The following is a 14,434-nucleotide window of genomic DNA, read 5'->3' as shown; positions in this document are numbered from 1 at the left end:
CTATTATGGTAAGTTTACTTACTCAGATGTTCTTTTTTGCCTTTTATCTTCCTGTTTTTCTCTTTCTACCTAACATTTATGTTACACAAACAGCAGACGCCTTGTTTTCCCTCCTTTCCCTTCGCCTGACGTAATGTCTTGCTTCTCTCCGTGTAAATTCGCTTCTTTTCGTGCTGTACTCCTTCCAGACGCAGTCCTCTCTACTCCTTCTTTTTCTCCCTTTTTCAGTTAACTGCTCTTATTTCTTGGCTAGTAACTGTAAAGGCTTCCTGTTATGAACTTTATCACATATTTCTTCTCTTTGTTCTCTTCATATAGTTATTTTTTAAGTATTAATTATAACCGGATTTGATTTTCCCTGTAGACATTGAAGCAGAGAACGTTTTGCATTTACTCAATGCCATAAATTGCAATGTCTTACAGAAACTGCAGCTTATATTATGTTATTCTCGACTATTTTACCTCTCATAGTTTTTTCCTGCTGCAATGTTTAAAGAGATTTGTACATATTAAACTGCACAATGTTGCAAATGTTTTAACTTTTTAATAACCTACAGGTAGCCATTTTGGAGTTTTTCTCCCTGGGCACTAATTGATAATACAGTTTATTTATTTATTTATTTATTGTCATTTGTTAACCAGGTTGGTCCAACTGAGCCAGAGGCCCATTTTCAGTGGAGACCCAAGGAAAAAAGCTCCATATACGGGTAAAAAATTACAAAAAAAAAAATACACAAAGAGATATACTTACAAGAATATAATAACAAGAAGTTATACATGCAAGATAAACTCCACTACTAATACAGCTGAGTTCTAGTTGCAGAAAGATAGTAGTTATACAACAATATATTTTAAATACAAAAATACATACAAGTAGTAGCAATAAACTCTATGTATAGTGGTATTTACATGAACACGGTGTAGGTATACAGTAGTAAGCATTTTGAAAGACAGACAGAAGCTAAGAAATATGGTTCGAGTAAGGAGGCGAAGATTAGGAAGAGAGGAGCAGGAATCAGGTAGGAATCTGACAAGGACAGGACCAGCTCTTTAGTAGGGAGTTTTTAAACTTGAGTTTGAATTGGGCTTTATGGGGAATATTTCTTATATTAACTGAGAAGCCATTCCAGGTATGAGCAACAGAGAATTTGTATAGGAACTTGTGAGTGAGACAGTGGCAGGATTTATATGGTAGATTGGAGGCAAACCTAGCAATTTTGTGGTAAGTTTGTTCTAGTTTGGACAGGAGAGAAGACTGCAGGTTAGTAAGGGCTGCTGCTGCACACAGAAGACAGGGTAAGAGAAGAGACATGGTGAGGAAGGGTTTAGAGGAGGCAGAGAGTAGCTTATGATTACGGTACAGGAGTACAAGTTTTTGGTTGTTTTTTTTTTATACAATGGTTGAAATGCATGTCAAATTTTAGTTCGTCATCGATAGTAACTATTAAAATTTTGTGGCTGAGATGTCCCCAGGTGGGAAATTCAAAACACAGATGTTCAAATTTTCACCTGGCAGAACATGTGAATGTAAGAAAGTTTATATTAGTGAATGTACTGTGCATTAACTAATATAAATGTGAAGAACTGTACAGAGATCGCGTTACAGTGCCGTACAGTGTGGTTTGGGAAATTCATCCCTTACCTCACTGTAGTGTGATCTCTGAGTTGGAATATATAGTTAGTAGGGGGTGTGGGGAGCAGGGGGGCTTGCCCTCATGCAAAAACATGATGTTAGGTGTAGGAGTTTACTTTACGTGAGGTCCTATACTGACATCATGTGATGTTTTCAAAAACAATGTTGAATCTGCTGAATTCGATCAGCATATTCGACATTGTGACTTGTTCAATTTTTTTTATTTTCACGGTTTACTTTTGATATGTCTGTCGAAATTTTTTTTTGACGTTCGACATATTGATAGTAAGCCTGATAATATGCCTATCTCAGTCCTCACCACATTTTCCAAGATTAAAACAAATGAATGAATAACTTAATGAATGAATAAAGTAAGAAAATAAATGTCACTGGGAGAAGTTATTTGATCCTGGAGGTCCTAAAGGTAAGGAAGAAGATATAATGATGGTCGAATTTTTCATGAACACACGACAGGTATGCCAGAGTAAGAGTAAAGACCTAGAGAAAGAGATAAAGGAACGTTAGTTACCAGAAGAGTTTCACCCTTTTAAGGTTAGGAATTCTTGCTAGTGAAGCCTACATACTGCATTCTGAAAGGCTTCCTAGCCAAAATCTTGTTCAATACCAGGATAAACTATATCCCTAAATTTGGGCAAGTACCTCTTCATACCTCCCATCTCCTTACTCTCCCGTCTTCACTCGCTTCTTTACTTCTGTCAGTTTCTCTCTAGATATGTCTACTTTTCTCTCACTTCATGTTGCAATTCCTGGTTTTGGTATACTAACTTACCTATAATTTCTCTATAAACTGGCTAAAATTTCTCTAAATATTAAATCATTGTCATATCATTTGTATCTATTCTTAACCACCATTTTCATATTATGTCTAATTTAGAATAATTATTTAAACTGTAGGTACCTTTTGTATTATTTTTGATGACTGTAAAATTATTGTTTTTAATATGCTTTATACTACTTTGGAGCTTTTCTCCCTGGGCCTCCTCTAAAAATGGCTCCTACTACCCAGTCGGACTTTCCCGGTAATTAAATGTAGATGAATAAGTATAAATACTAGTATCTATCCAGCTGTCATTATTGTCCTTTACAAAATTATTTGTTTTTTCTTTGCTTTAGGTGCGCATGCAGCTGATACACAATCCACATGTATGCAGCGTAGCAACAGCGAACACAAAATATTTCAAGGACTATACTATTCCAAGAGAGTCTTCCATCTCTGTGCCATATGTCGTTGTTCCCATGGTATCAGGAGAAGTGGAAATGGAAGTGAAAGGATCTGTCAAGGGAAAGTTTGTTTCTGACGGTGTGAAGAAGAAGCTGCGAGTTGTTGTAAGTATGAAGCCAGAGAATCGTTTGTGATGAAACAGTGAGAATAAGAAGTTATTTTCATAGGCGACAATCAATGTAAGAACAGTACAAGTGAAGCACACATCTCCATTAATAGAGGCACAATGTAAGAACAGTACAAGTGAAGCGCACATCTCCATTAATAGAGGCGCAATGACATCAAAATATCCAACTGCAAACTGCAGCTTGCACAAGTGAAAAAAACAATCTTCTTTTAAAAATAATAGCTTAAAATGTTGAAGGTGTTAATTTTCTCCTGAAATGTTATTACAAACTAGCATTGTGGATGATTAAATGTAAAAAGATATTAATATTCAACTAAAGACTTCTGTGGAAAAAATGTCAGCCAGAAATTTCAGTTTAATCTATCTACAATGATTTGTCCTTACGTACAATAAGATTATCGCACTTCCTTAGCTCTTATTATATTTCTTGTTTACTTTCTATTTTCTGTCTCTTATGTCTGTGTTTTCACTTTTTTCTTTATTTCTTCTTCCCTTTTTCTTTATAGCTATATTGTACATGGAAAACCTCAGCAATACATGTATATAACAACAGTACATGTATGTAACAAACAGAACATAATGGGCTCTTAACAGCTGGCCTCAGACTGCTTCCTTGGTGTCACTATTATAAACACCAAGCTGGAAAAAAACTTTATTTTATTTTACTTCATGTATTTATTTATTTTATTTAGTTAGTTAGTTATTGCTTTTGAGTGACTTAATTCTGTAGTTTTAGTGCATTCTGTTCTCAGCTGCTTTGCTAATGCATAATTTAGGAGGCATACTCATTTTTAAGCCATGGACTTGAGAATTTTAATGTGTGTGTGTGTGTGTGTGTGTGTGTGTGTGTGTGTGTGTGTGTGTGTGTGTGTATGCATGTGCACACAAGATGGTACAAGCAGCAGTATATGCTATCTATTTGTCAAGAATATTTACAATTTAGGGGAAGCTCTGTTTATAGACTCTTGCTAAGGTGTCCGGCCTGCAGATGCACCACCAGATGTAAGTAGCTCTTAAGCTGATGGCTACTTCAGTTTTTGCATGTTTTCGTTTTTTGAAACCCTTTCTTAAAATGTTATATAAAACTAGCAACATGTACTATATAGTACCATCATCAATTCAAGAAGCCATGTGTAATATTTTGGCTTCTTTAATGAATGCTGATACTGCATTTGTGGTTGCATGTATTAGCTCAGCATGTTAGTAAGTGCAGCAAGGGGTTTGCTACCATTTCTGTTTAATAGTTTGTTATTGCTTTTGTTTTTAGTCTTCAGCTTTGGAAAGCCTATTCTCAGCTTTGGATTGTTGGAAGTGCCAGTCTAGAGAACTACCTAGGGAACCAGATGACCTAGCTATGGCTCTGTTGTTTTATAATTGAATGGCCTTTGCATTGTAAATAATATTTAAAAAATGTACCAAGTGCTAAGTTTCTCACTGGAACATCAGGACTGGTGCCTTTAGTGCCCTCTAGTGATGGCAGAAAACTCCTTACAAGTTTGAGCTCCTCCCTACCCATAACTAAATGTTGTCACTGTATCCTCCAGATCACGATGCCACCATTTAGGCAATGGCATCTCCAAACATTCTGAGAGTTAGAAGGGAGTTTTTGAATAGTTATTGAACAGCTGAGTTCATAGGTTCATAGGATGGTACTAGGCTATTGGCCCTCGGGCCTATGCAAGCATAGCCATAACAATTCCCTGGATATTTCTTCCCACGATATTTACTTCTCTGGACCCCCTAGTCCTTTTCCTCATATTTTTGCTTAGAAATAGAAAATGTGATGTTGTCCTATCTTGCCTTCATTCTGTCCTGGTTGGGTTCGGAACCGATCACCGGTTCCGACTCAGCCTATACAAAAGCTCAAGGACTTCCAGCAGCTCATGGCTGTAGCCCTATCCTATCATGCTTATGGAAGATTACCCAGATCTCATTTGCCGCTAACCAAGATCGGGTGCTTCCATTCAGGGTCTGGCTAAGTGGAAACATTTTCTTTAGCTAATTGTTTAAAATTATTGAAATTGTCTATTTACTGTTGTTTAAAGCATTTAGAGTATTAGTAGTTTAGTTTTTAGCTAAATTAGAGTGCTCACTGTGTTGTTGGCTGTTTCTTGTGGCTGTCATTTTTACCTCAAGGCCTTTTTTTTTCTTCTCCCTCCCTATCCCAGCTATCCAAGCTTGTTTACGTTAGAGAGCTTGGAGAAAAATCTTTTCTTGTGCTTTGGTAGCTCATTTAAGTTAGACGGCTACCGTTGGCCCGTTTAACTTAGAGGGCCTTCTTCCTCCTTTTCTTTTTTCTCTACTCTAGTTAGGGGCTAGTTCGTTTTACTTAGAGAACTACCCTTCCTTTTTTCATTACATACTAAAACCTTGAGTTGCTGTTATGTGGTTGTTCTATTGACCTGTTTATAAAAAAAATAAATAAATAAAAAAGTTTGTTTTTTCCTTAATAGTGTTCTGTTAGCATTGATTGTGTATTGATACTATTATTAATACAAAATGTCAAAGGATCCAAAAGAGTCAAAACCTTCAGGGTTTAAAAAATGTGACAAATGCAGCCAGAAAATGTCATTAACTGATGGACATACTAGTTGTGTTGATTGTTTAGATGTAGTTCACCTTCACGAATCGTGTTCTTTCTGTCATGCTTACAGCTCCAGGGTGTTGATGGAAAGAAAGAACAAACTGATCTTAAGAGTACTATTAAACACTCCTTTCACAGAAGCTATGGAAGGGACTCAAAGTACCTCAAAAACACAAAAATCCCTGTCTTCCAGGTCTGAGAAGTCGGGTAAAAGGGCATCTACCTCTGTTTATCATTTGGAACTGACTAAAAAGTTGCAAAAGATTCATCCTTGGACCCAAAGGCTTTCAGGCCCAAAAAATCTTCCTGCTTTTCTCCTATTGTGACTTTGGGGCTGACAGAGTTTCAAATTCGGAGCCTGTCCCCTGTTTTGGAACCAGTCTCCCCAAATCTTAGATCTCCATTGCTGCAGCCAGTGAGGTCTCCTTCTCCTTCCTCTCGGTCCTCCAGGAGCCTCTCCAGTGATGAAGTGGATCATGTGGTGAGGAGACTTCTATGGATACCAGTGCTGGCCAACATACTGTTGACTCCAACTCAGAGGGATTCAGAGCCAATGAAGTCTATCTCCTCTTCATCGATTCCACCTCTGACCCGATCTTGGACTTCAGAGCTGGAGTGCCTGGATCCAATCGTAGTGGAACTGTTGGTGCCAAAACCTGCACCAGGATCTTCGGGCCTGACTACCACTCCAACTTCCTTGGTTCCATCAGAATTTGAGGGGTCTAGGAGCTGACGTTCTCCGGTCGGGTCTAGTGAGGAGAGTCGGGTCGGATAGCTGTCTGATCTGAACTTGCCTCTCAGGGCTTTGGCGCAGGTGAGCTCAGCTCCTACATCAGCCTCGGAGCCCATCACCTTGGTTCTGGAGATGCCTTCTGGTTCTTTAGAGCCAGAGGTTTCCACAGATCCAGCCCAGAGGACTTTCAAGCTGATAAGGAGAGTGCTGTCACCACAGACAGCTCTGGTCTCAGGTTCAGGTACTCTTCCCCCAAAAGCACCAGTGTCTGTCTCAATACCATCACATCCACACAGATGTGTAGACCTAAAGCCTCAGGATGCCCCATTAGGTGAGACTATCTCTTCTGAAACCTCTCTGGATTACCCTTCCAAAGAGGTCCCTCAGAAGAGATTATGCAAAAGGAAGCATTTAGACTCCCCAGAGGAGTCCATCACTTCAGATATGGACCTTGATGAGGCAGAAGGGTCTCCATGGTCACCCTCTGAGGATGTCTCCTTTGCAGACATCCTGGAAATTCTTAAACAGAGAGGAGGGTGGAAACCCATCACCACTTCTGAGGATGAGTCTATATACCCAGAGGCTTTTGGGTCTCACCCTTCCACCTCTTGGGCGTGTCACTGCCTTTTGATAAGCTCATGAATGTAGTCAATCAGAAGACATGGGAGTTTCCAGACTCAGTGGAACCTGTTCCTAGGATGCCAAATAAGTTCATCACTGTGGAGCTTTCAGAGACATCCTTGTCTGTCCATCTGCCAAACAAGGAATCTTGCACGATGGACAGATATGGAAAGTGCATGTTTTCTTCAGCGTCCTTTGCTTTCAGGTCAGTGAACTATCTGACCCATTTCACTAGGCTTCAGAGGGATTGCCTGAAGGAGCTAGGATATGTCCTCCAAGGTTCTGTAGCTGCGGGGGTTTTGGACAAGGTTTCCTCTCAGCTCTCCACCTTAAATTCAGTAGTAAACTCCTCCATGAGGCTCCCTTCTTATGCAGCTGATGAAGCGAGTAGGGCAGCGGGTGCAGGAATTTCCTTAAGGGGACATTCCTGGCTGCACTTACGTGATTTTGTGGAGCCTTCTTACAGCTTATCCTTGTTTGGGCCAAAACTTAAAGAGATACTAACCAGGTGTGAATTGGAAGGAAAGACTCTCTCTGCCATTGAAGTCCACTTCTCTCTACCAATCAGACCTTATCCCAAAGGTCAGAAGGGGGAAAAGTGTGGTTTCAAAAATCCCAGAGAGATTTCCAGGACACATGTGGTGATTCTTCTTTCAGGGGCAGAGGGGGAAGTAACAATGGAAGATGCCAACCATGTAGCAGAGGGAGTTTAAGAGAACCAGGGCAACAGGCACTCCTTCCTTGGTAAGCCCTTCCAGTGCTCCTGAAAGGAGGCGTGCCTGTCCATCTCTGGAGGCAGTCGGGAGTCGCTTATCTTTGTACACAAGTGCCTGGCTAGAAACAAAAGACAAATGGGGGACAACCAATCATATCCAGAGGTTCTCACATTCCCTTTTCTTTTCCCCCTTAAAAACAAAATCAGTCCCAGATGTTCCATCCAGTCAAAGGGATCTGCAACTCTAGAAATACAAATGTTGCTAGATGAAAGAGTCATCCAAACTGTCCCCACACGCCAAACTGGATACAGAACTTACTCAAGGTTCTTTTTAATTCCAAAAAAGACAGGGGACTAGAGGCCCATTTTGAATCTCAGCTGACTAAACAAGTCCGTAAAAAAACAAAGTTCCAGATGGTGCCATTGCAGTCGATACCCCCCTTCCTGGGAAAAGATGAATGGATGTGCTCGATAGATCCCAAGGATGTGTACTACCATATCAAAATGGACAGGTGATCCAGGAGCCATTTGCACTTTTAGCTGGGAGCCAGTCACTACCAGTTTCGACCTCTGCCTTTTGGTTTCACTACAACCCCCAGAGTGTTCACCAAATGCATGGCAGTGGTCACGGCTTACCTGAGGCATCTTGGATTCTGAGTGCTTCCATACTTAGATGACTGGCTCCTAACCACCACCATCACCGACCATCTACTAACAAGAGTGAGAGACACCACCATACAGCTCTGCTCTCATTTAGGATCACAATAAATTATGAAAAATCTGCCTTGTTGCCATCTCAACATATCGTATTTATAGGAGGAGACTTAGATACAAAACAAATATTGGCCAAGCTTTCCCCCAAAAGGGTTCAAGCCCTACATCATCAAGTGAAAAATCTTATAGCCAAGAAAAAAGTGCAAGCAAAGATTGTCCTCAGGGGTTTGGGTACCATGGCAGCAGCGATAACCTTGATACCACTAGCACGCCTGCACATGAGAATTTTGTAGTGGTTGCTGTTCACTCAGTGGTCCATGTAGGAGATACCCATGTCTCACCAAATTATTATCACAGAATCCTGCAAGAAAGACCTTCATTGATGGCTTCATTCCACTCTGGTGACCCTAGGCTGACCATTTGTTTTTCCACAATCATCAGCCAGTGACCAGAGATGCTTCCCAGATAGGGCAGGGGGGCATTATCTTAGAAAGACAGTCCAGGGAACTTGGCAGGATCATGAGACCCATTTGCATATCAATGTCCTAGAGATGAGAGCAGTGCTTCTAGTGTTGCAAGCATTCCAAGACTCCCTTCCATTAGGAGCGATTGCGATACAGACAGACAACATGTCAGTTGTATGGTACATAAAAAACAAGGAGGAACCAAGTCTTACTCCCTCTATCGAGAGGCCCTAAGAGCATGGTAGTCTCTTCCCAACATTTTCTGATAGCAATGTACATCCTGGAGAAATCCAATGTGATAGCAGACAAACTCAGCAGAGCTATTCTGATGTCTCATGAGAGGTCCCTAAAGCCAGCAGTAGCAGAAAAGATCTTCCAAAACTGGGGCCAGCCTTGCTGTGATCTCTTCACCACATCCATGAATGCCAAGTGTGGCAGCTATTTTTCCCTGACCCCCCCCCCCACCGGGAAGTCACCAAGGGACACACTTGTACACAGTTAGCCTCTGGGTCTCCTCTACACTTTCCCCTCCTTTCCCTTGATTCCCAAAGTCCTTCAGAAAACCATCTGATTGGGAAGGAATTTGATACTCGTCACCCCATACTAGCTTCGTCAAATTTGGTTCCCCTTCTTTGGCCCCATCTCCAGGAGGAGCCATGGATTCTGGACCTGGTTCCAGACCTTCTGACTCATCCCTCAAGGAAGCTCCATCCATCAGTTCAAACCCTCAAGTTGACAGCTTAACTGCTTCAGTTCCACACATAGCCAGGGCTCCTGACATTTCCCCTGCAGTGAAACATGTTTTAATTTCGTCTCATAAGGCTTCAACCAGAAAATTATATTCAAGCAGATGAAAAAGATTTTCCCATTGGGCCTTCAACAATCACATTGATCCTTTCACTGCCCCTATAACATCTGCATTAGACTTTCTGGCAAAGCCTTTTTAATGAGGGTGCAGCTGTGGCTACTATTTGAATTCAACTGGCGGCTATATCCAACTACCATCTAGGAGAAATATGACTAAAATCATGTCTCACAGGCTTTGCAAAGCTTTCTTGAAGGGTACTTTCTTACTCAGGCCTCTGTTCTAAGACCCTCCAGCCCCATAGGACCTAAACTTTGTTTTATCCAGTTTGATTCTTCCTCCCTTTCAACCCGCATCATCCTGTGACCTAAAGTTCTTAACGTAGAATACAACATTTCTGGTAGCCATCATGTCTGCTAGAAGGGTATCAGATCTACAAGCATTGTCAGTATGGCCCACCTACACGGTTTTCCACAAATATAGAGTTTCTCTGTGAACAAATGCTTCCTTCCTACCCTACGTGTGCTCAGAATCTAATCTGAATCAATCTAGTGACTTACCAATTTACAGGAAATCAGGCCAGTTATTTGTATCATTTTTCAGACAAAAAGAAAGGTGCCCCCATATCAAAGGTTACTCTTTCAAAATTGCTTACAGAGTGTATTACTTTCACTTACAAATCTCAAAACAAAGAACTTCCCAGAAAGCTAAAAGGTCATTCTACAAGGGCTATAGCAACTTCTTCTGCCTTTCAGGCGAGGCTACCTATGAATTCTGTTTGTGCAGCAGCAACATGGGTAAAGCCTCATACCTTTACCACTCATTACAAAGTGGATTTGGGCTCCAGAAACAAGGCCTCTTTTGGGTCCACTGTTCTGAAGAGTATTCTCCCTTGAAAGATGGTGCTAGGGATGCTGTCCCAACCAGTACAGAATGAAGGTGAGATAGGACAACATCACATAATGAAGTTATGTATGCACCATAACGTTCCATGTGAGTTGCCCATCTCGCCTTCATTTCCACATCCCACCCTCCGTCCCCCAGCCTTTAGCTCCTGGGGACCGAGTGGTTCTGATTGGAATATAATGTTCTCTAACTCTCTTCATTAGTCTGTTTAGACATGTAAATATTTTTTAACAGTAGGGCTAATATCTGCAAACAAGATCTGGGTAATCTTCTCTAAGCCTGATGGGGTAGGGGTACAGCCACAACCCAGTGGAAGTCTTTGAAATTTTGTATAGGCTGAGTCAGAATCAATGATCAGTTCTAAACCCAACCAGTACAGAATGAAGGTGAGATGGACAACCCCCCATAGAATGGTATAGGTTCATAGGTAGGTACTAGGCTATTGGCCCTAGGGCCTATATAAGCCTAGCCAAACGGTACCCTGACTTTTGCCACCCAAGAAAATTATTTTCCTGTGCCCCTGTCAAGCAGAGCCACAGAAGTGATCCCCAGTGTGAATTTCCTATCTCTCATCCAATCATCAAGATTTTTCTTGAAGAGTGCTAATGAGGAGCTTTGCTTGATACAGATGGGTGGTTTGTTCCAGCGTATGGGAAGTCTGTAGGACAGGAATCTATCCCTCCAGCATGTTCTGTTTATTGTGGTGACAAGGTTTAGATCCCTAGAGCGTGTAGCTCGGAGGTACTGGGATTTCTTTAAGTGGAGCATGTCCAACAGCTCTGGGTTTGACATAGCTTTGTATGTTAGACAGAGATCGCTTCTGAGTAAAGCTGGAATTTTTTGAGACGGTCTGCATAGGACATCTGTTTGAGGCCGGTAATCCTCTTTGTGAAGTATTTCTGCAGCTTTTCCAGTTGTTGTAGATGTCTTGTGAGGTACATACTAAAATGGGCATTGTACTCTATAATGGGTCTAATGAGTGATGAGTAGAGGGGAACAATGACCTCTTTTTTACTGGTTGAAAAATCTTTTGTGATGAGGTATGCCACGTAAAAGGATTTCCTGACTACTGTGACAATGTGATTATCAAAGGAAAGACTACTGTCCACCTGTGTCCCAAGGTCTCTTATCACACTTTCGGTGTTAAGTAGACTACCGCCTATGTGGTAGTTCATTGGTACAGAGTTTTTACCAAAAGGGATAACAATGCACTTTTTGGCACTGAGCTTGAGGCCATGGCTTTGACACCAAGCATCTGTCTCAATGAGGCCCTTTTGTAGGATGTCCACATCATTAGGAGTTTTGATTAAGGCTCCTAGTTTGCAGTCATCTGCGAACTTTGTAAGACAAAGACTTTCTGTGTTAGTCTGTACATCAGAGAAGTAGATACCAAACAGGAGAGGGCCTAGGACTGAACCCTATGGTACTCCACATAACTTCTACATAACTTCTTTTTTTACTAGCTGATTGGTTTCTTTAAAACTTTACTTTTATCTTTTTAATCCATTTTTTCTCCGTCACCTTCCCAAACAAGTCACATCAAGGCCACTGATATTCTTATCTGTCTGGTATCTTTAACTTTCTATTTATTAGAAAAGGCTTTTGGACTTTTGTTGTGAGCTTGATTTTAGGACAGGATATGCAGAATGAAGGAAAGACAGGTTTTAAGAAATGTAAAAGATGTGGGACAAGATTCCACCATAGGATCCCAATAAATTATGTTTAATTTGATTAGGGGCAGCCCATCTCTCTAGCAATGGTTCCCGATTATATTGACGAAAGTTTAGCTTGTCAAAATGCCAAACTTCGACAGCTAAACTCCAAAATGGCAAAACCACGATCGGCCACCTAAGTAAATTTTTACTCAGAGAAAAAAATTTGCTTGGCAGTTACCGAGAATTTGTCCTTTTCCCCAGTGTAGAGCGATCTCTGAGTTAGTATATTTTGTTAGGGGGTTGTGGGGGGCACAATCCCCCACAATGGGGGATATGGGGGGTAAAGCCCCTCACCTGATTTGGGTTTAAAGGTTTTTGTGGTGTCCATCAGCCAAGCAAATTTTTTCCATGGGAAAAAATTTGCTTAGGTGACTGTTCGCGGTTTTGCCATTTTGGGAGTTTAGCTATCAACGTTTGGCATTTTGACAAGTTAAACTTTCTTCAATATAATAGGGAACCTCTAGCAATTACAGTATTTGTGAAAATTTCAAAACTAGAATGGTTGCTGAACATAAAAACAAGTTAATTGTTAAGGGCATTCCCCATCCTGACTTAACACCAAAAGGAACTGCAGTTCTACTGACTCAGAAAATTGAGGAAGATAAGAGGAAGGCAGATGATCAACCCATCATTGAAAGACTCCCTCCCTCCAAAATTTCTTGAACTTTATCCCCATCTCTCAGAAGAAAGGCATCCACTACTATGATGCCTACCAAGCCAATCTCTTCTTTCTTGCAAGGGTCCTCCCACACCATAAAGGAGTTGTCACTGAGCAGATATACTAGCAGCTTCTCATCAGAGAAGACGCTTTCAAGAGCTAAGTCACTCAAGACACCCCACCAGTGTCTTCTGTTCATCCTTTCAGGTCCTTCAGGGGCCCTATACAGTGTGACTGGGACCAGATTATGTCAGCCTTCATAAAGGCCCAACATCAGTACAGTGTCATCTCAGCCTTGACAGTTTCTTCCATGGGCCAGGAAATCCCACCTACTACCCAACTTGTCATTTGTCCTCCAGACCAGGTCTTGGCACCATTAGTAAAGGAAATGGTAGTGACTATTATGTTGGGCACTTCAGTGCAGATAGATCTTGTCTCTCCAGTGCTGGCTACATTGGTGCCAGTAACATTGGTGCCTATTACTTCATTGTCGACTGTTACTAGGCCCAAGAGGCCTAGCATCAGCTGTGGTAGCACCAATGATTTTGTTGCTATTATCAGTATCAGAGCAATCAGTATTCACTGTTTGCAGATCAAAAGTTCCCATCTTGGTCCCAGCAGCAGAGGCTTAGGAGCCAATGGCCAGACTAGGATGCTAAATGTCACTGGAGAGCTTAACTTTGTTGGGTCTGTTGACTATGGCCCTGAGCACCTTGGTAGACTCCATGGTGCAGAACTGAGCTGCACATATCTCGTTTGTGCCCATTGTGTCATATTTTCTGATTCCACCCTGAGACACCAAAGAAGATGGACCATTGAGTCAACCATCATCTAGGTCCCCTCAGGACCAGATGATTACTATGCCTAATCTGGTGATATCGAGAGAATAATCTTCTCAGAAAAGTTTGGACAAAGACTTTTGCTCTAGACCAAAGGAAGAGAAAGTGTAATAGGAAGCACATGAATTCTCCCTCTGAGTCTCCCACTTCAGCTACAGATCTGGGCAAAGGGGAGGTTCCCCCAAATCCCCTCCAGAAGGCACTTCCTTCAACAAGATATTGGAGATGATGAGGCATAGGGGATCATGGCCAATAGACCCCCCCCCCCCGTGGAATAGGTCTTTCAGGAGGCCTGTAATTCCTCTTCCCCAGCAGCATGGGTACATCCCCCAGACAAACTGTTTGACATTGTTTACAACAAAGTTTGGAAGGAACTGTATGTAGCAGAGCCCGTTCTCAAATGATGGATTGATTAGGGAAACAGGTATATGTGCCCAGTCCATTCTCTGTTCATAGGTTCATAGGTTAATAGGTGTGTACTAGGCTAAAGGACCTGGAGCCTTTACAAGCCTAGCCCATAGGATTACCCTGGCATTGTGCCACCCGACCTTAGTTCCCAGTGCCTCTATCAAGTAGAGCCAGTGGAGTGATCCCTGGGGTGAATTTTCTATTTCCCAGCAAGTCATCAAGATTTCTCTTGAAGAGGGCCATTGAGGTGCTCTGCTTGACATGCATGG

General features: G+C 41.6%; 1 protein-coding gene across 1 annotated transcript in view; it reads left to right on the top strand.

The window, feature by feature from the left end:
• The window catches only part of LOC122812305 (venom factor-like), a 1,464,680-nt gene that overhangs the window by 501,675 nt on the left and 948,571 nt on the right, over positions 1-14,434 (top strand). The window contains exon 14 of the mRNA XM_044084707.1: positions 2,768-2,980. Coding sequence (XP_043940642.1) covers positions 2,768-2,980 — 213 coding nt within the window. The remainder of the gene's footprint in view (positions 1-2,767; positions 2,981-14,434) is intronic.

The sequence above is a fragment of the Protopterus annectens genome, chromosome 9.part0 (genome assembly GCF_019279795.1).
Source record: "Protopterus annectens isolate FY-2018-M chromosome 9.part0, PAN1.0, whole genome shotgun sequence".
Classification (NCBI taxonomy): Eukaryota; Metazoa; Chordata; order Ceratodontiformes; family Protopteridae; genus Protopterus; species Protopterus annectens.
The sequence above is the reverse complement of the archived record's forward strand: the minus strand, read 5'-3'. Positions and strand labels throughout refer to the sequence as shown.